The 22,870-nt window shown below is 31.0% G+C and overlaps 1 protein-coding gene across 1 annotated transcript in view; it reads right to left on the bottom strand.

Annotated features, from left to right (window-relative positions):
• Window positions 1-1,835: 1,835 nt before the first annotated feature.
• Window positions 1,836-22,870, bottom strand: part of LOC143254407 (protein transport protein Sec24A-like) — a 55,573-nt gene continuing 34,538 nt past the window's right edge. Inside the window, 15 exon segments of the mRNA XM_076509528.1 lie at window positions 1,836-3,710; window positions 4,814-4,917; window positions 5,095-5,295; window positions 5,540-5,677; window positions 6,500-6,678; window positions 7,232-7,342; window positions 11,505-11,678; window positions 12,587-12,745; window positions 16,431-16,554; window positions 18,316-18,417; window positions 19,313-19,383; window positions 19,386-19,413; window positions 19,661-19,716; window positions 20,402-20,566; window positions 21,464-21,530. Coding sequence (XP_076365643.1) covers window positions 3,596-3,710; window positions 4,814-4,917; window positions 5,095-5,295; window positions 5,540-5,677; window positions 6,500-6,678; window positions 7,232-7,342; window positions 11,505-11,678; window positions 12,587-12,745; window positions 16,431-16,554; window positions 18,316-18,417; window positions 19,313-19,383; window positions 19,386-19,413; window positions 19,661-19,716; window positions 20,402-20,566; window positions 21,464-21,530 — 1,794 coding nt within the window. The 3' untranslated portion in view covers window positions 1,836-3,595.

The raw sequence follows: 22,870 nt of genomic DNA, 5'->3' as shown, positions 1-22,870 counted from the left end.
TATTCACGACTGTATACTTTAGATTGATTCGAACACGATGTTGCAAGGAAATATATTGTGCGACTTCACAGTAGGAACTTGCATTGATAACTACAGCAATGTTTAGTGCATAATTCATGAGTGGGAACATGTGTAACGTGCCTGATTATTTATCTTTTTATTGGTTGCTTATTCCACACACGTGGTTCTTCTGCATGGTTTCGGTTTTGTATCTTCTACATAAGTTGACGACAGACCAGACGAGTATCATATTTTACCACAGGAAGCACACACAGAAATGTGTCCAATGTTCACTCTGAGCTGTATTCTCTTATTGTGGAAGATTTTGTAACAATGATTGTATATATTTATGACGTCTACACTTTAGCTTTTTCGAAACATTGTACCAATAAATTCATTGTAGTCGTTTAAAGGTCTATGATCATCTGTGTACTTGTACAAATTACATAATAAAGTGTAAAATGTATGAAACTCAAATGTCAAAATCTGCTTCCTTCAACGCAAAAGCTTTAACAAACAACTTTAGGGAGGTGCTGCTACCTAGTGGAAATCAGTGTAGTTGCATTAACGTACTTTAAATATTACTTCTGAAGATAATCAAGTTGCATAAGCATTCCAATTGTAATACGAAAAATATTGCACGGTTTGCCACTACAAAAAAAAGTAAATTTTACACAAAGTTCTATTTTAAAGCAAAATCATCTTTCATCTGTGCATAAAGGTCATCCAAACCACTCAAAGTTTATGCATATTACGTTAATTAAATTCGGACATATAAAAACCTCTATAGCCTTAAAAATACGAGGTTCTTCTTTTCTAAAATTCGCGCAAAGTTATTCCAGAATAATTTCCGGTTGTCGTCTCTAACTGTTTGTGAAGCGACATATTCTAGAGAGGGCAGCTAGTTAACATGATCTATTACCAGCTCATGAGCTATCACTTAACAACAAATAATGGAATTTTCCGTAACATCATAACGCCCCCACGGCTGAAAAAGCAAGCATGATTGATAACGCGTTTCTATTCCGAGACCCAAAGGTTGCGAGTCAATCATTCTTACCACAAAGTTCATGCTAGGCCTAGTATGACACCCTAACTAACAAACCAATTATATAATTCCTTCAAATTATCATTTAATTTACGATCTAATACAGCTTTCTCAAACAAACGTTCCGAATGCCTACGTGAAAGTGTTAAACCACGTAGATTTATGGGAGGCAGACCTAGAAAGATCCACGTTTATAGGTACGTGCATATATATTGTTCATCTACACCCTTAAAGGTTTATGATTCTCATACACTTTCACAAATAGGGTGTGTTAATGCTGAAGTAATACCACAATCACGTTTTATTTGTGTTTCGTAGAAAGCACGTGGCTACACACTTTTCTTCTCTGTCCACTGTCCATATCGAAACTCTGTTTTTAATCTTTAGCGTAAGCCAACTAACTTACCGTTCATCAACAACAATTATTACAAATCTTGGGCTACTCTAGCCAAAAACTGTAATATGACCTTAATTCTCATAATTCACCCATGGCCCCAAAGTGGGAATGCGCTATTAGAGCAACCAGATGCAAACCACGGATACACTAGAGGACACAATTACTCTGAAATGTTACAAAACGAAGTATCAACATTACATCTCCATTATGAGATCCTCACCAAAAATGTCACTTTTTATTGAAAGATGTACAGAATTAAATGATTTTAAAATACAGTACCGTCTCCTATGTTATCCATTTTTTATTGAAGAATACATATTAATAGAACATTTGCAGCTTTACTACTGATTAACCATTTTTATCTGTCATCAGAACTATACAGTGAGAACATTTTCAAGTAAACATATTTTTTATTGAGAAAATTTACAAGATAATTTCAAAATATTTTCATTTCTTTGAAACTAATATTGTCATTTTTTTTATAAATCTAGCATAAAAACATTGACACAAGATGAAGAAAAATCAACAAAACCATCCCTTACATTAAGACTATTTCAGTTGAAATATTCGTATAGTTGTCTTACTACTAAAAAAACTTTTAGTCTGACAACTGCATGTATTCTAACTTGAAGAACATATTATACCTTCAGCAATATCTAAAGTATTGTATCATACATTCCTACTTCAAGAAAATGGTTGTTAGGTTTACTTCACTAACAAAGTTACTAAAACTGTACAATTCAGACAATATTTGACACAATCATGTGTTTACATAACAGTTCATTCATATATAACCACATGCATCTCGACCGAGGATTGGCCATGCACAAAATATCATTAATAGAGGAATTATTTTAATCTGATACAAAGATGCAATACATCCCATGACACAAGAGTGGCCAACCTAAGTCACACTATAGTTTTTTACTGGATATGGTCACAATTTAGATACTTCAGATGTAATTTTAAATAAAAACAATACATTTTCAATAGTTTTCTCTATTTAAATAAACCACAGGAGATTTCTGTTAGTTCAAAACAGGTAATTAATTCAAAAGTAATACCAAACGTATACTTAGAGGTTTCTATCACTGAATAACTTTATAATTTAAACTAACAAAGTCCTTTTTTCTTTTATCTACAACAGTTGTAAAATAAGTTTCCAGCGATGATTTTAAGTGCCATTTTGCTTTTATTAAAAGTGTCCAGGATTAACTAATCAACAAAATGAAACGAGAAATATATATGACACTGAAATTGCTGACAACCATTTCACTATCAGATTTTCAGGCAATCAGAGTAATAGCTTAACATGTTGGGAAAATAAACAATATTAGCTCTTCCCCGTTTAATCAGTGACAGTTTTACACTGCATATACTTTCTTCTGAACATCAAATTAGAATCACGTCCCACATAAAGAAAGTAGTTCCCAGTGAATTAAAGTAAAACACATTGCTTCATATAAAGAAAACACATAGTTAACTATTTTATATGTTACAAGTCTAATTCCTAAACTTGTCTCACGGACATATTTCACCTGAATTAACATTTAACACACCTGCACCTATATAAAATCATGAAACAATGAAATTAGCATTTTGCCTCAAATTCTAAAATTCTTTTGTATATTTGGACATTCCATTAACTTCAATAACACTAGATACCAGACAGATTATCAATAGTTCTACTGTTGTACTTTAGTAGAAGATCAAAAAACAACAGAGAGAGAAACAAAATATTTTAATATAATACTTTCTTTAGGATGTAGCTGCACTGTTTATCTATCTCATAGCCAGACCTTTTCTCATTTCAACAATCACTTTATCTACATATTTATTATAGGTACACCTCTTACTTTGCTATTTTACATTCTCTGGAATCAGTTTTTACTCTAATAAAATCAGTGCTTATACGCTCTTGTTCGACACATTTTCATTCCAGTAAAACAATTTCTAAAATACTTTCAGTTCTTGAAATGTAAAATCATTTCTTATATCTCTAGCTTCAGGTATGCAAAATGTATAGATGTATGACTTTACAGTCTAGGTACCAATGTTATTAAGTTTTCGTAAATCAGTAACTACGAACTTCACATGATCATTAAAATGTGAATATTCACAAGTACTTCACACTTTTCTATATCCGTAGCTCATTTTGATATCTGTTGCTTCAAGTGTTGCAGAAATTCATAGTATGAAAAGGATGACTCGGACCTGTCATCCACCATGTGTTGAAGAAATCTGTATCTTTCTTTACTGTCCTCTCTAAATTAAATAAATTCAATACTACATTTCTGTAACCTTTTAATTGTATATTATTTCAACCTTAAAGTCAAAAGGTTTTTGTTTCTTCACTTAGAAGTATTGCTTTAAGGTTTAAAACAAAGTGCATCAGGAGATTTCTCTAATTCTTGAAAATATTTACTTCTTATTCGTTACATACAAATAACTGAATTTCTTGGCTTATTATCTGTTGGACAACTGACATAAATAACATTTCATCTGAAACTTTATATTACGTAATCTAGCCAGTCATTAGGTAAACATTCTTGTATATGCTATCCTAATAAAATATATATAAATGAAACTGTTATTTATTCACCTTTCAGAAAATCTGTGGTGGCCAGGAAAAAAATGTTTATATCATTACGATTGCAATGAATTACTCAGATTTCAAGGTACATGTTCATTTTAATTGTTTTTTTAATGTTAAGAAGTCTAAAGTATGAACTTAAGAACATAACATTTTATTCTTTTAATGTACAAATTTCTACTTTAGAAAAGTAATGCCTCTTTGTTTTAACTTTCAGAACACTGTATTTAATATCAACATATGAAATTTCCAGAGAATTTTTTATTTTCTGTTTTACTAAACAAGCATGCTTCTGACAAAATGCTTAAAACTTCCTCATTCAACCTACTTTTGGTTTACCACATTTGGATTCCTATCAAGCACTAGATTACTCAAATTAGCTGAAACTGCTAAAGAAACTTTACTGCTCGACTAAATGGGAGCAGATTTAATATTGTAGACTGCTTTGAATCATTAGTGGTTTTAGTTGTTAACCTATAAAAATATAAAAGTCTGTAAGATTTGTTTGTTAGTTTGAAGTTATGCAAAAAGCTACACAATGGGCTATCTGTGCCTTGTCAATCATGGGAACCACAACCCAGTTTCTACCATTATAAGTCCATAGACACACTGATGTGTCACTGAAGGGTAGGCAACTCTGCAAGCACAAAAATGTCCGAAACGTACCTCAATCAAACAATCTTTACAAGGCCAAGCACGACTTCAGAAACATTTTTTACTCCAAGAAAACCCCTGTTAAGCTGAAATGAAATAACAAGTCACTTTGAATACATACCTCAAAATTAATAAAGGACTATAGAATGGCCGTTGAGAAGAAAGCCAAGACACAAAGTTCCTAAGTCTGAGTGATTCTGGGGTGTCAAGCTCTGGTAGATCAGTCTGAAATAAATCCAAAATCCATTTCCAATACAATATCAGTGTATTTCTTAATCTTACTTAATGAAAAAAAGTTTGAATTTTAATATATAATTACTAACAAGTAATGGTAAATTAAATGTTTTAAAAAAATGTTAAGAGCATTACTACTACAATTATAAAAGGATCTGCTCTACTTACCGATCCCTCCTGAATTGCTTCAAATGTTGGCACTCCTAGAACTCTCAAACAGAAATTATTACTGATGTCCCGTCTAATGAAAAGATAGATTGAAACTGCTGTGTCTAGAAGGTATGCTCCTGAACGATCCATTTTTTCAAACGTCAGCTGAAGGATGGGAGGCTGTGGAACTAGTGTTCCTTCATCAGTTTGGATGGAATTCTGGAAAAAGTTTAAATTTGATTTATTTTAAAGAACAAAGAAATAACTACTTTACTTTAAATAAAAGCTTTAGTAATATTTTATTTCAATTCTGAAAACCATGTCACTGTTAAAACTAGGATTATATGTTTTACTTTAAAAAAGGAAAATTTATTTCAGAAAACTACAATAGGAAGAAGTATGGATTAGTCATGTTTATTCATTTGATGAAAAAATACAAATCCACATGAAAAGGCCTCATTACATTGTCATCTAAGGAATGCACTGGATACATCCTTGGATAAATGTACGTCACCAAGTAAGAAAGAGGCATACACTTCATCTGTTCCATTGCAAAGACTTTTTCATCCAATTTTGTACCAGTACCTACTCGGAATGCCACCTGAAAACAAGAATGGATTTCTAATTCATTCACTCTATTACAAATATGTAATTGAGAAAAAAGTAATAATTATTAATTTGCATGTTTGATCTAAACATGTTCAGCAGAACTGAAACCTCATTTCCAAATACCAAGGATCCAGAAGTTCCACTTAAGTCAATTGTTTCTTATTTCACAAATTATTGAATGATACTGAAAATTTTATAAATCAAATACAAATCTCAGTCCTGATGCATTTCAATTTAAAATTTAATTATCTATAACTATATATGCTTTTCCATTATAAAATGCACATCAGTTAACATTCTTATTACACAAGGTTAAAGCCCACTTCCAGATAATGTTAAATTATATGACAAAACCACAGAATGTACTGTTAAGGTGTTTATATCCAGCAAAATTTTAAGTTAAAGCACAAAAACGTTGAAAAGACATTAATAACCTGTTAAGTATATTGAGAAAACAAGGACTTGAAATATTAGTGCCAATGCTCCGAATCTGAAGTTCGGTCAAGAGAAAAGGCAATAACAAAAATGGTTCAGCTTAGTACTATCTCATGGAAATAGATTAGGCTTAAGAATTATAAATAAAAACTAAGATTATAAATATCATAACCTAAAGTACAATTGGTTTTCATGTTTCACATTTTGAACATTTCATAAGATTTGTGCTCAAAGCTTCTCAATATTTTACAATGACTCCATAACAATACACCAAACATCAGTAATTTCAGTAAGAAAGGTAAGATAAACTGCAAGACCAATAAACTAGTTATGACATGTGTTAATTAGTTGTATGACAAAAGTAGACAACTGTACTCACATGTTTCAACAAACCTAATAAAAAGAGAGGCAATAATCGAGAACAATAAGGTATCACAAGTGCTCCAGCAGTCTGGCTGGCTGCTAACGTCTTTTGGTAAATACTTAAATAATCACTACAGGCATTAACAAGGGCATCTCGTGCATCAGTGAGGGAAGCTGATACACATCTGTCAACCGCTTGAAACAAAACAAAACAGAGAGATGTTTAATAAACAAATACATTCATGATTTAAGCTGACTATGAGGTTTATTAAAAATGGAGTAGCTCCACATCTTTTATCTGTGCAAAACATACCATCAAGAATTGAACAAATCAACATAATTACATTTAATTTCAGTACAAGTCAAACACTTGTAAACGTAAGCACATTATGCTAATATAACAGTAACTCACATAAATACTGAGAAAGGCACTATAAATGTATTGTCCTTAACATAGAAGACACTTTAATCTATCAATTACAAAAGTGAAATTTTCATTATTCTAAATCTCAAATTAGTTCTTTATACAATAGTCAACACTGATTTCCTTAACCAAAAATAATTACCAACACTACGTCTAATTTTAATGTACAATTTTTCAACTAAATTTCCAATAAAGTAGTTTCATGATTTAAGCTGACAGAAATCATACACTAAGAGGTTTATTAAAAAAGTAGCAGCTTTATATCTTTAACCTCACAAAATATGCCATCAAGATTTTGTGAAGTACATTTTCTAATTAACTTACCCATCTTTGCCCAGAGACCAATAATGGCTTCTTGATCAGTACTTCCTAATAGTTCTGTTACAACTGCTACAACTGGAAGGCTCAAAGTGTGGACTCTGATTCTTCTTTCACCTGATTCAATGATGAGTTACAAAATATTACTGCTCACATAACACAATGTCATAATAGACACTATCACATACTATGATTAGGCTGCAGAATATTCCATTTAACCCTTTGACGATGGATCATGGGTCAGAGGCCATGCTATTGCTTTTGTTGACTTGCATTCAAAATTTTATTGTACTGTTTTATCAATTTACGTCAATAATTTTGGAATTAAATTGTAGATTATAATTCAAACTTTAACATTATATGAGTTAATTTCTTAATCTAAAAATAAATATTAAAAGAACATATCTAAATATAGATTTTAGTGAGTCAAGTGAATGCAGCACTGTTTAAAATTAGATGTGATGTCAAAATGCTAAGCCTGTAATTTCGTACAAATTAGGAACTCAAATTACTAATATTAACAAACCAGAACATCAAATAAGAACCTTATATTTTTATTTTGCTATGGCTTATGAACTGATTCAAACAAGGTGGCTCTGTTCACCTCTATTTTTAGAAACGGTCCCTCATATACTCTTTCTACAACATATGACGTCAATAACCATTTGACAGCTCAGAATGTTCTCCTAGTAATTTTCTCAACCATTTTAATCTTTGAAAAGGCTGCCAAGTTCTTTTGAACCAAGATTTCAGGGAGGTAGGTTGTATCTTTAGTCTGAACAACATTTCAAACTTTTTATTTTGAGACCTGAATACAGCTTTTTGTAATAAATTATAGTGGAATTCTATAGCATTAGTAGTTAAGATTTTTTGTTTGATATCCTCCATGTATGAAATTTTAAAAGGCTAAGCAACCTATGTCAAACAGCAACCAAGTTCAAAGGTCATAGCTAGAAGAAATAACTGATTTACTTTATTTAATGTTCTATATTTTAAGAAAGAAGTTTCATAACTTATCTTTAAATAATAAAAATCTACATACATATATAATGTATAATTGTTGAAATGTTACTGTATAATACAAAACATTAGTCAACTAAAACACAGAAAAGACTAAGTAACTGTTATATTACTGAACACAGTAACATCAGTGCACATGTATAACCTCAATGCAAGTTACGTAATGTTAGCTAGGCATAAATAGAAGGTCAATATAACATTATGAGACTTAAGCTACTTAGACTAAATATTTGTGTGTGTTATTGTATGTAGTCATTCTAGCACACAAAAATACATAATTTATATTTCTTTTCTAATTTTTATATGATGTTTATGAAGTCAGTGAGTTGACTGACCCCACTTATGGAATAGAAAAATATAAATGTAAATTCTTACTGAAACAAACGTTTGAAATGCATTTAAAAGGTTTTACAGATTACATAAATGATATTTCAGATGCTTAGGATGAAGAACAATCTTTAATCGTAACACAAAATCACTTTGCACTGGAATAGTAACCAAACAGACTATATTTTCACAAACAAGTCTTTAGTAAAAATATTTCATTGAAAAATTTGATTTTGTGTGTACAAAATACTTGTAACCTTTACTGAAAGTCTGCTGAATTTTCTGATGGTACACTTACTGTATCAAAAATTATAGTGTAAATATTAAATATGTGCAAATGTCTATTTGAATTCACATATCTTATACCTGGCCTGTTGAGAAAGGGTTAATCCAGTACAGTAATCCAATACATGCTCAGACTAAACAAGGTTACTACTCACTATACATTATGTCAAACTTACAGTATGAAATAGAATGATTAGATTACAGAATATTCTACTTATTCCAGTACAGTAATTTATTATACTCATAGGCTAAACTTAAAACAATACTGAAGTGCCTTAAGTATGGTATCAAGTTACATTCTCCAACCCCAAAGTACTACATAACCTATTTACAACACATTGAATCTCTCACCACCTTTTCACAATATGTACCTCAACTTGTGCAAGCACTACTTAGGTATTTAAACCCCACATTTTGCTTAAACTATGCAGTATTAAACAACTTACTCATTCAATACTATACCATGAATTACAGTCAGTTTAGAGAGCACTACAATGAAAACACCTTTTATTAAAAAAATAATACACACACACACACACATACATACCACACTGTACTAAAACTATACAGTTTCACACTTCTTGTTCCACACAATCAACATGGTATGAAACTATGGACTTAATACTTTATATGGATGCATTCACACTCAATATAATACAATGTTTTGGTGCTGCAAAGTTAACATACAAAACCACTTAGGTGTGCCTGCTGTCACTCCAAAAACTAAAGTTAACCCACTGTCACTTCTCATATTTTATTTTTATGTCTGTAAACATACAAAAAGTATTCTTGCTCTTAAAGCTTAATTTTTCCCTGAAACTTTTAATTTCCAAGCAAAAAAGATTATTAATCAAACTGAAACGTGAATTTTGTCAAAAACAAATGCTGCAGCTGACCAAGAAAGGTTCGTGTAGGACACACACTGGTTCCTCTCCATTAATCAAAGTAAATGATTGTTTTTTTTTAATTTCACACAAAGCTAGCTGTCCCTAATTTAGCGGTGTAAGACTAGAGGGCATGAAGCTTGTCACCACCACCCACTGTCAACTCTTGGGCTACTATTTTACCAACGAATAATGGGATTGACCATCATTTTATAATGCCCCCATGGCTGAAAGGGCGATCATGTTTGGTGTAACGAGGATTCAAACCTGTGACTCTCAGATTACGAGTCAAGTGCATAACCACCTGGCCATGCTGGGACAATACCAAAGAAAATGAGACATCAACTAAGTGCACAAAATAAAGAAAAACTTGAAAGTAATCTTTAAACTGAATGTGAAAAACAGAATTCTCAAAGACATCTACAAGTATTACATAACCATGATAGTAGAACAAAATGAAGCAACAGTAACTTTAGCATCATCTTTAAGGAACTAATTTATTGTTGAAAAAAATGAAAAAACTACTAATATGTACATTTTTGAATGAACATACATCCACTGGTTCTTTTTTTCATATATATTTTTAAAGAAATGAATAATTTGTTTTCAATTTTGCACAAAACTACACAAGGGCTATCTGCACTGGCTGTCCCTAACTTTGCAGTGTAAGACTAGAGGAAAGGCAGTTAGTGATCACCACCTACTGCCAACTCTTGAGCTACTTTTTTTTTTACCATTGAATAGTGCAATGGACAGTCACGTTATAATGTCCCCATGGCTGAAAGGGTAAGCATCTTTGGTGTGATGGGGATTTGAGCCCACGACCCTCAGATTACAAGCGCCTTTGGGTGAAACATTTAAATAAGCAGAAAACAAATGACACAACAGGTTTAACATGATCTATTCCTCATTTAAAGTTAATGTAAAAATTAAAAATTCAAAGAACATATTTGAATGAGTATAAGATCGCTCATAATGGACCCAGTACAACATACAAGGATGACTTGAATGACTTTGTAGCCACTACAATGAAATGAAAGATAAATTACTCCCCCCCCCTTCTATAATGACTACAGTGTGTTGTAGTAAACATATATCTTAAGCTGCGGTACTGAAAGAGCTACTTGCAATCATGCTTCATGCAGAAATTTTTTATTTCACCAAATCTAACCTACTAAATTTAATTTTATTACACAAGATACCTTACAAAAATAAGACAGTCTTAATAATGACTATGCTCTAACGAGTAGCTTACATTAAATTCAGGACATACAAGAGGAATGATGAAGTACAGAAGAAGGAGCAAGTCAGAGTAAAAATATCATAAAATAAGTGAGAATATTTCCTTTTAAAATTATAACTAACAATATTAACATGTGATTTAATGACTACAGCTTGACAAGTTTATCTGTATACGTTGATAATAAAGTAGTTACGTTTTGAAAGATTCTTCGAAAGCCTGTAGCATGAGCACTTTTGACCTACCAGAAGTTTTAAAGGCTTTACAACTTGGTATCATGAATTTTCAAAAGATCAAAATAGTTTGAATAAATTGTCTGATGTATTCTCACACTACATCCAACATACAATTATAACTGAGACGTCGAGGTTTTAAACCTTCTTTTATCACAATATAATGATATCATATGCTTAAATCAGACAGCATTCTGGACTGTAAGACTGATGTTAACATTTCTACTATGAATGCTGTTGCTAAGTGTATTTATAGTATTGGAGAGGCAAGCAAACACTGAGATACCAACCTCTACTGGATGTGTAAAGCACAGCTGCTTGAAAACACACGTTTTTGTAGTCAGTCAAGTTCTCCTCAATAGCAACCTGTAAGCCATAACCTGCATCAGGATTCACATTAGGGAGAGATAACAAATCTGTGGACCTGACAAAGAAGTTCCCATGGAAAGTGTGGAAAGCCAAACCTGTATGTATGAAAGAAAAGTAGTTATTCTACACAATTACATTAACTACCAACTGTTCGTGTCTAATATGAAATTAGCTGATTAAAATAATTCATAAAAATAAATGTTTCCACTGTTTTGCTTCTGTAATAACTTCATCTAGTAATTCACATAAAATTAATTACTGGTAGCTTATTTTGAAACATCACATAAAATTAATTACTGGTAGCTTATTTTGAAACATCACATAAAATTAATTACTGGTAGCTTATTTTGAAACATCACATAAAATTAATTACTGGTAGCTTATTTTGAAACATCACATAAAATTAATTACTGGTAGCTTATTTTGAAACATCACATTATTAATTAATTACTGGTAGCTTATTTTGAAACATCACATAAAATTAATTACTGGTAGCTTATTTTGAAACATCACATTATTATATTTGTACTTCAAATGCATTTTGCACTTCCACAACCCATAAGTCTATTTTACCTCTAATATACAATGAAACCTTGAACTGTATAGGCAGCAGACTTCATAGTACAATTAATATTTCAGAGGAAATCATGCAACAACTATCCCAAAAACTTTCTCACAGAACCTTACACACGAAATATGACTAAGGTAGCAAAAACATTTAACAGTTAAAAGTTATGCTTGCTGTTTCAAGATCACGACAAGCAAAACAGTTGGATGCAAGTAATATTCTACAAGTTTCTAACAATGTTCCAGCAATCCAAGAAATAATGTAAACCTTACATATGTATTCTTACTACTTTATTTAATGAAAAACACATTATGCACTTTCATAACAAATAATGCTTCAACTGAAGCATATAATCTCTTGTTCACTTAATTTCATTTACTTATCTAAAACTTGTGTATTCTGTAACTTATTGTGATAAATATAAATAAAGCTTACCTCTTGTGCACCTAATCCTCATTACAGCCTCAAATCCAATCTTTCTGGTAATATAACGCAGCAAGTCTTCTTGGTACTTCCTTGTCTGAAGTTTATTCATTGCGATATGGAAATTTGGATAATAGTGAATACAGCCAGCAGAGAACTTAGATACACAAGCTGAAAAATAAAACATTCCATTAATTCCTTTCAAGCTTCTTCATATAAAATGTCCCTTTACATTCTGCATTCCCTTACTTGTCCAACATCTGTAAACATTTGGAATAATTAGTAATCTTTGGTTAAGATATAGTAAAGACTGATAGAGTTTACAATTACTCACTTTTAAATAAATAAAAGCTACACTAAACATGCAGAACATGAAAAGATGCTTAAGTTACCAGGTCATCTCATAAGTAATGTCATTTTCTGGCACAGGACAACTTTAAATGCATATTTCTTGGCTAAATGAAGTTATTCTCAAAGTCATACAAGTTATATGGGATAACTTGATAACATTAAGTGTAAGCCAGTCATTTCTTTACTAGTTTTTATTTATTTTAAAATACCAATTATTATGGAAGTGTCAGAGGAGCATATAATATATATTTTATGAATTAAAGGAGGGAAAAGTGCTACTAAAGCTACATAAAGTATTCAAGAGGTGTATAGCAATGATGTCTGAATGTGAGGAAATGTCAAAGATGGTTCAATAAGTTTAGAACTGGTGACTGCAGTTTGACAGATACAGCTCACACTTGGCACCCTACTGAGTTTGATAACGACCTGCTTCTGGAAACACTTGAGAGGGATTGTGTTGCAGCTGTTGAAAAATTAGCTCAAAAACTCAATTCATTTCCTTCCACTGACACTTGCAACAAGTTGGTAAAGTTCAAAATTGGGAAAATGGGTACATGAGTTGTCAGCTGATAATCTGAGAGAACAAGTAGACATCTGAGCACCTCTTTACTCTTGTGAACTTAAAGCTTTGTTTTTGAACCACCTAGTGACTGAAGATGAGAAATGGTTACTTAGCAAAATGTCAAGTGCTGCCAGCAGTGGGTTAGTGCAGGAGAACCAGCAACACCACAACTAAACTAAAAGCAAACATGTACCATAGGAAGGTCTTCCTTGGTATTTGGTGGGATAAAGGTGGTGTAATGCACCGAGTTGTTACAATCAAATTAGACAATCACTACTGGAAGATACTGTCAGCAACAGGAATGCACTATTTAAAAAACAAAACTGTAAAAACCATGACAATGCACATTCTCACACCACTAGGATCACTTCTAGAAAAATTGAAGAGCTTGACTGGGAGAAACTTCCCCCTCATGCTCTTGATTTTGCTCCATCAGATTATCAGTTTCAGAAGCTTGCAACATTGTTTGAATGAAAAACAGTTTACTTCTATGGATGAGTTAAACAGCCTTTATACCTGTTCTGTCTCAAAACCACATGCTTTGTTTTAATATAAGTGTGGTTATGAAAACCGCTTGAGATGCTGATAGACTTATTGAAATTGATGGAAAATACATAACTGATTAGTTATTTGAGTTCTTTTATCTCCTTTTAAATCTGAGTGTTACAAACAACATTACTTACAGGATGACCTGTTATCACTTTTGTTTGCAAGTAATTCACAAGAAACCTTAACCTTCATCAGTATGTCCAAGGTCCATATGGACCCTGATGATAAATATTTTTAAATGTTCTTTCATTGACCAGTTATATTTTTATGTAATTGTCACATTTTCATCCTATGACAAAAAATAATAAAAATGTCAATGTTTTGCAGTCAAATAATTGTTGTGAATAATAAGTTACATGTGGTCTGTGCAGACTCTAAGCAATATACAGATTTGGAGCTATGCATCTTCATCAGACATTGTGTATATGGACTCACAAAGGTTATCCATTGTCATAAACAGTGATTACATATTTAGATTTCTCCTGAAGCAAAGTAATGTGCACAACCTACTTCAGAGACATCTCCAGAATCCATGCACAATGCAGAAGGGCATCAAATCTGCCTTTATAGATCTAGGATTACTTGACAAGACAGCATGTCAATCAAAGTGTTCCAGCAACAAAAAAAGAATGTTATCTTTGCCCACAAATCATGGACAGGAAAGTCCATCAAACCTGTACGGCACGTGGAAACCATGTCTGTGCTGATGACACCCAGTGTACAGTGTGACGAGTGTTTGTAAAATGGCTGGTTAAAGATATAAGAAACAGTTAATTCAGAATAAGTTTTGCTTACATGTTGTCCAAAATTTGGCATTAGTTTAGCTCTAAAACAAAATTTGATGTAATTTGACCCCCTTGAGTCCTTTTGGACCCCAAGCACATTTTCATACAATTTGATGTTTTTTTTGTTACATATTCAAGAAATGTTTCTTCATTCAGTATTTTATTGGATTATCAAATGAAATATTTAAAGTTGGCTGTAATGAGAGAATAATATTAAGCCTAACTCACTAACATCAATGCAACCTAACAACTCACAAGATAACTTGATCTAATTATCTATGCTACATTGGTTAATTTGTTAAACATCATCAACCACGAAGATTTGAAATTTTTTCTCCATAAAATTGAATAAAGCTTATCAAATAAACTTTAAATTTGGAGGTTTCTTTTATTGTTTTTAAGAGTGATAAAATGACTTCAATTTTATTTTCTGTTATTGTTTTAATGGTTCAATTTTGCACTTAAGGTAGAAATGCATCCACCTGCAACATACTTGTGAAATTGGAGTGTGTCTGTGTTAGCTCTATCATGGACACACAACAAATTCACATGCATATTGACAGCAGTCCTTAATTTCAATAAATACAAACAGATTTAAATTGCTCCCCTGAGAACAAAAACAAAAACACTAGGAGTAAATCATTGTAATTCTAACATGGATTTATTATACAGTGAATTGTTTAGGAGCTGTTTATTTTGTACTGCATATCTAATAAAAAATATGATTTATGAGATCTTTAACAGATTAAGAGTCATTTTGTATTTTATCACAATGATATGCATATACAAAAAAACTTAAGCTGAATTTGCTGTGATTTTCATGCTGAAAATACATTTTCATAAGTATAGCATACAAATGTAGCTAATAATCTACATATTAATTGTACACAAGTTCTAAGTTCTTAATTTTATAAGGCAATATTTACAAAAATCCCAAATTTTCCCAGGTTTGAGAATTGATATTTTCCCTCTAGCTATTCCCTCTTCTCTGATTTAATTATAACACCTCCAAGAAGTACAAAATTAATCCTAAAATTACTCACTATAAATCTTCACTCTAGCAAAACAAAATTTGTATAGATAATTGTCAGTATCACTTTCAGTACAAGGTTGATTCCCTCAGGAAACACTTTGTTTTCCTTGTATGGAAGCAATAATGGATTTTAAAAAATGTAAAACAAATTTAATTTTAAGTGATTATCAAATTTAGTTAATGTAGATAACAACAATGCGTTCCTGACCAACTATCATAAGAATGAACAGCCATATCACCTACAAACACTACAGCAAACAATCCTTGTTTTGAAACTAAATCTATGCATACACAAGAATAAAATCTGATTTGTCAGATTAATTTATCAGGTTACCTGATGATTTTCACACAATATAAAATAAACAAACATTATTTGTGACACAGATAATGTTATAAACAAAACAAAAATTGTTAATCATATTTTTGTGTTGGTACCTTAACAATACTGTTCAAAAGTTACAACTACCAATGTTCCTACATAAGTTCAATCCTTAAGAGAATGCTTCAAGACACAAGTACCTAGAATTACGAGGTAACTCACTACTCAGTGTTGTTAGTTTGTCACATGTTACTTACCCAGAGTTGCTAGATCTGCATGTTGAGAACTTAGCAAAAACAGATCCACAGCTATCTGCTGGCCTGAGCAGTCCAACGCTAGTTTTTTATAGAAATCTGTGGCAGGCCCAAGGTTAGTAACATCCTGAAAGCAGAAAGACTTGTGAAACCTAAACCTTATTAATGCCAAGCACCAATAATAATTAATATAATTCACTGTACTCTTAATTTACACAAGAATGTCTGTCTGGTATGCCACATTAAATCCCACACGCATGTACAAATAATGAACCAATTAACCGTTAAATAGCAGGAATGTAGTAGGTAGCAGCATCAGTTGATGACAGATGCTGTTTAAGGGTTAAAATACATGTAAGTTACAATTTAGACTAACATAATTCTGTACACTGGACAACAATTGGATAGCACATACCTTTACAGTAATACATTAGATTAAACTACTTTTTAATAAATGTATATCAAAACTTAGCATCCAAATGTAAATAATAAATCATGTTTTATATTATACAAGTTTTAATTTCTTAATCTCAACAAGAAAATATTTTAAAAATTTTTAATTTTCACTTTTCCATACCAAGACACTTTTTGCTATGAATTATCCATTTTATATATGATTAATAACCTTACATCATGTCCTAAGTTTAATATAAATTATACACTTATAGTATAGATACTGCTAAAATAATTCCATAGCTTCCAATCTTCCTAATTAACAGATATGAAATCACACTCTGGTTACATTTGCATTTCAAAAAAGTCAGAAATTCTCTCTTGATATATCATATTGAATTATTTACAACCAACACAAATAGATTTACTGATTTCCATATAAGATTAGCTTGTTCTCATCATAAGTTTAAAGTTACTCAACATCCATTTCATAGTTTACTATATCAGAGATAGCCTTGACAAGATATGCAAGTTATATTAATCCACTTATAACTGGCTAGAAAGCTTGTTAAATTATAAGAGATTTTGGTCACTGCATTTTTAGGTCTTAATATTTTATGTAATACTACCATAATTACAAAAAAGGGCTAAAGTTCATGTGTTGCTGAGATTAAAAAAAAACATGAGATCAAGAACAAATTATTAGACATCTATGTATATACTTTATTTAGCTTTAAAAATAAATGTAAAAAATCAAAAATTAGGTTACACATAACACAAATGAAAAAGTAAAAGAAAATTCTCAAGTAGATATGCACTTGCATTACTTACAAACAACTTAATAATGTTTACCAGTGTGCTTCACAACTTTATTATGCAGACTTAGTTACACACTATTCAATAAAACAATATTAAATGAAAAGAAACAAACTGATAGGAGCCTAAATCTGTTTTGAATGAATAACTAATTGTCTGTTAGAGTCTGACAAAAAAAAAGAGAATGATTTATATTTACTCCATTTTTTTGTCATGGCGATTGGGACATCAGTCAAACTGACCAAACCAATACATTGTTAGGGTAGTAAAAGTAACACAGAGAACAAGTTTACTCAAAACAAAAAACTTTATATGCTCATTCGGAAGATTCCAGGTGTTATACAAATTACATTTAAAAACTGGGAAAAGCTTCTTATTCTTAATAAAGACCATCTTTTTTCCGAGTGTAAGTTCAGAGAAATATTTATCTTAAAATATTTGTGTATAACAAACCTAAAGTCTACTGTAAACTTACAAAAGTTTGTTTAATATACTAATTAAACTTGGAATTATATTAAACACTTAAATCTCTAATAAGATCACAGTCCAACAGACAGGACATGCACATGGGTAACAAATAAAATAGAGAATCAAAGTTATTTTTTTTTTTTATCTTTATAGAGTACTTTAACAACATGTTTCAGAACACAAAGAAACAACAAATACGTTAACAACTGACCTTGGCTGCTTGTTGATTTGGATCTTCTCTGGGTTTTAGAGCTCCTGGTCCAATATTTGGTATACATGTTTGCATAATAGTTATCCTTCCTCCAGTTGAAACCTTTGCAAGACAAAATATGTAAGTAGAATACAATTAAGTTAAAGACTTGGAATATCTAGGTGGAAGTGGTTTTAAATAATCTCCTTTTATGTCTGTAAATATTTACTGGTATCATGCAATGAAGTTATTCAGTGAATATTTCAAAACTTGGATTCATACAGATCAAATATCAAGAGATAAAATTCAAGGAAACTTGTGTAATGTTTTAAATATTCAACAACAAATACTGTATAATATACAATTGAAATTGTATTAAAAATCCATCAACAGTCGTAAGAAAAGACAGTACACATTTCAACATTGTTTATGTCATCCTCGGAATGTGAAAAACAAATCCTATACAATATATAATTACCTGGACAAACTAAAACAAATGTAAAACTTAAAGTAAACAAACACTACAATGTTAAAAATGAAAACTCTGTGCTAAACTGAGCATGCTAATTACACTGGTCATGCTTGCGGGTGGGGGGGTAGGGGATGTTATTTTGGCACAACCAAATAATACAATGACCAGAAATATCACAGAAACCACAAAAATAATGACAATGTTAAAATAATTTCCCCTCAAAATTAAGGACAAAGGGTTATAAAATCAACTCCCCTCAATTACTTCATTCAAAACTTATGAAAACAAAACAAACTTGGACCCTCATACATTTCAACTTTATTTCCCTGATTTATAACAAACTCTTTCTTTATTCAACGCTATTAAAATGACTTTCACATTGCTTTAATTACAAATGATTTAATTTCAAATACCACTTCTATCACTAAAAGACAGTGAATTAATTTTCACATAGAGCACAAAGTCTAAGATTTTAGCATTTTAAGTCCACAGATCTGCCAATGACCCACTGTAGAACATCTGATTTCATGATATTCTAAAACTTACTATTAGTTTGTAGGCTGCCTGAAGTGCAGCTCCTAAAGCACTGTTTGTACTATCATTCTCAGAAAATCTATTGGGAGGTCTTTTAGAAGATCTTCTATTAGCTGGAGAAAAAATTATTGGAAGATGTTTGTATACAGTTTATTTAGATCATTAAACAATAATGCACTGCAAATCATTTTATTTATTTAAGAAATAGAGCTTCAAAAGAATTTTCAAGATAAAAACATACTTAACAAAAGGTTTAATATGCAATTAGAAAACATTTTACTTCTATTTTAAATATAGATAACTAACAGAATTATGAACAACATTTAGCCTTTTTTTTTAAAAAAAATGCAACTCATTTACCGCTCTGTTTTCATGTAGGTTCACAAGTAAGCCTTCTGGGAGTGGCAAAAATACATCTGTAATAAATAAATGATTTTCACAAAAAAGTTATTTTAACTTAAGCATAACAAGAACTATTAAACCACTATACTTGTTTTACAGTGACAGTTGCTGAACAGTAGATTAGTAATAGTGGCCAATCTCCCTTTAAGAACAGCAATAAAGAAACAAAAGCATTTTAAACATTAGTTTAAAAGAAAAAATAAATTTTTATATTTTCCAACTCAAAATGGCTGTTCTCACCCTCGCAAAACCAAAATCTATATTTGTCACAACTTTTTTAAATGATACTGACTGTAAATGCAAAGCATTTTTGAAAATACACAGCACAATTAATTACATCCAATTAACGCATCACTAATACTGACAAACAACATTTAAGTTTACTATTTAGGTAAAGGATGTTGAGTTATAACATAAATATAAAATCAATATATTTAGTGTCCACACCCATGTTGATCCTGTTTCTCTGCCTACAATTTGATTTTATTTAAATGAAAATGTGTTCATCTTTTGACAAGCTGTGAAATGTTTTACATTTTTCAAATGAAAGTTTCATAGTGATATTTTAACCAAATATGGGCTTATTAAAACCACTATCACTGAGCTTTCTCCAGTTTACTTCACAAATGTTTCAGTAACTTTACTTACAGTCATTAATAAAGATATTAACCAAATTATTTATATTAAAAGCAGCTTTACCATCAATATCCGACATCACCATCATGGAGGGTTGATTAAGACCTTCACTGAGGTTATAGAAGTGAACACAACCATCAAATGTAATAAATCCAATTTGTGTACGAGAATCACCAGGGATGTCATCTAGCTCCTCCAGTAAAGTTTTACAGAACACTGACAAGTAACCTAAGGACAAGAATTGGATGAGCTTTGAATAATCACATGTCCCATATCATTAAAATATCCTCAAAATCATACACCACACATAATGTATAAATTTATATATGAACTGCCTTGAGAAATGTCCCATTTGAGAAATTTACTTCAACCTGCTGCAACTCACTTTTTACTGGGATTACATAAAAACAATGATGTTATGTATACACATTATATTTCTAAATCTTTCAATCATGTAACATCTCCAAAATATGTATAACCAAATGCAGGTACTTTAAACACCTATCAACCACAGAAAACCTTAAAATTAATTATGGTAAAAAATGCACAAAAACAGGTTAATATATTATTAATTTCACATACAATAGAAAGTGAATGCTATTTCTTTTATGAAACTTAGTATTTTCAAAACATTTCTTGATTCATTAACACAAAAATAATTTTTAATTATATGATGTTGACACCTATTAGAAACACTATATTTATAAAATTATGCAAGTTTGTACATCTATCAAATATCTTCCACAGTTCCCTTTGTCACACTTTAAAAATGTTTTGTAAAGAAACAAATTACATTATATCTTAAAACGAAACGTTTTGGTAGCCTTTTTACATAACAAAAAATTCTAGTTGTGACACTAAAAAATTGCTTTGAAGAAAACAACCTATTTATAACATTTGTTTTCAAATGTTAAAAAGGTTTAATCATTCATTCAAACATTAAAAATTCTGCAGAGAAACTAAAAAATAAAATCCCTTTACAAAATTGACACATTTCAAATAGAGAAGTAAAAATGTTATACAAACAAATACATCCAGGCCTATTTTGAGACAAAATAAAGTGCTTAGAATGTTCATAGTAGCAGAATATATTACATTTTACTGTATCATAAATTTTTAACTTACCTGTTTGCAAAGCACCATGTGAAACATCTAAAACATAAAGATACACTGCTGGTTGTGGTGGTCGTAACTACAAAAGAACAAGGTTTATGATTGTTATACAGGTAAAAAAGTCAGTTTCTAAAATATTGAATAAAAATTTAGAAGTCAATATGAAATTTATATGTAAACAAAATTTATTGTTTTAAAAAATGTAATCAAGCTTTATGCCATTTATTAACATGATAAAAAACTATAAAACTATTCTTTGATAGATTGTTTCAGAAGACTTTAAACAGAAAGCCCTCTCATCTATATGTATAAAACTTTATACAGACATCATATGTTCACAACACCTTTGATAACAGGCTCCACAGACATAAAAAACTTACCAGCCTTCTCTGAACATCTTAATTTTATAAACAAAAGAATCTACTTCACCACTGAAGCAACCTACCACTTTTTGGCATACTCATCAGCAGACACGAGAGAAAGATCTCCACAACTGTATACAGAAAAACTCACCTACATGCTACACATCCAGTCCTATCATCCAACTCAAAAGCCGAAACAAAAGAGCAGAAAACATTTGCGACAAGACACCCATCAAAACAAAGCTGAAAGATTGTAGGGTTGTTCATCAAAAATTCTTTAATGAAGATCAAACCAGAAAGGAAGGGGGGGGGGAGAAAAACATAGCTATTTACCTCCACTACTTGCAAAATTTCAGTGAAAAACTCCATACTCAAAAAAATTCAACACATACATCTGGTGGAAATCCTACAAGACATTAAAGATCCAATCTGGTAAGAAACACATAGAAACCTACCAATGAAAAAATGCAAAAACATTTTTTATGAAATTCCATGTTCCTGCACTGAAAAAACATTGGAGATAGAAGACGATGACTTAACAAATGTAAAAGAACATAAAAACAGTACAAGCTTCATAAGAACATAAAATAAATTGGAAAAACTAGAATCCTCAACACAAACACATTTTGGAACTCAAAAAGTAGAGTCCTTTTACACTAACATCATAAAATATTCACTAAACAGATAACTTAAATTAAAAGTCAGTAACCTGTGGCTATCATTGGTTTCATCTACAGGAAGCCTCTCTTCTCCAATCAGAAATGGAGATAAACCAATCAGTCATAACATTCCCTCCATAATTCAACAGAATACTACAAATACTATCAAAACTATATATGCACTGACGTGAAGATGAAAAACAGAAGACTTTTGAAAGGTTGTTCTCTACAGCTGTGTTTGTACAAGATATCAGCAAACCATAAAACTACTCACTAAACATAAATTACAGAAGTTAGTAACAAAACTTGGGAAAGTAACACTAAAGATTAATTACTCTAAAATTATAAGTACACAGACTGAGAAAAGTGTTGTATTCTAAGATATTCTGATAAAAATG

Source organism: Tachypleus tridentatus, chromosome 6 (assembly GCF_004210375.1).
Source record: "Tachypleus tridentatus isolate NWPU-2018 chromosome 6, ASM421037v1, whole genome shotgun sequence".
NCBI classification, from domain to species: domain Eukaryota; kingdom Metazoa; phylum Arthropoda; class Merostomata; order Xiphosura; family Limulidae; genus Tachypleus; species Tachypleus tridentatus.
The sequence above is the reverse complement of the archived record's forward strand: the minus strand, read 5'-3'. Positions and strand labels throughout refer to the sequence as shown.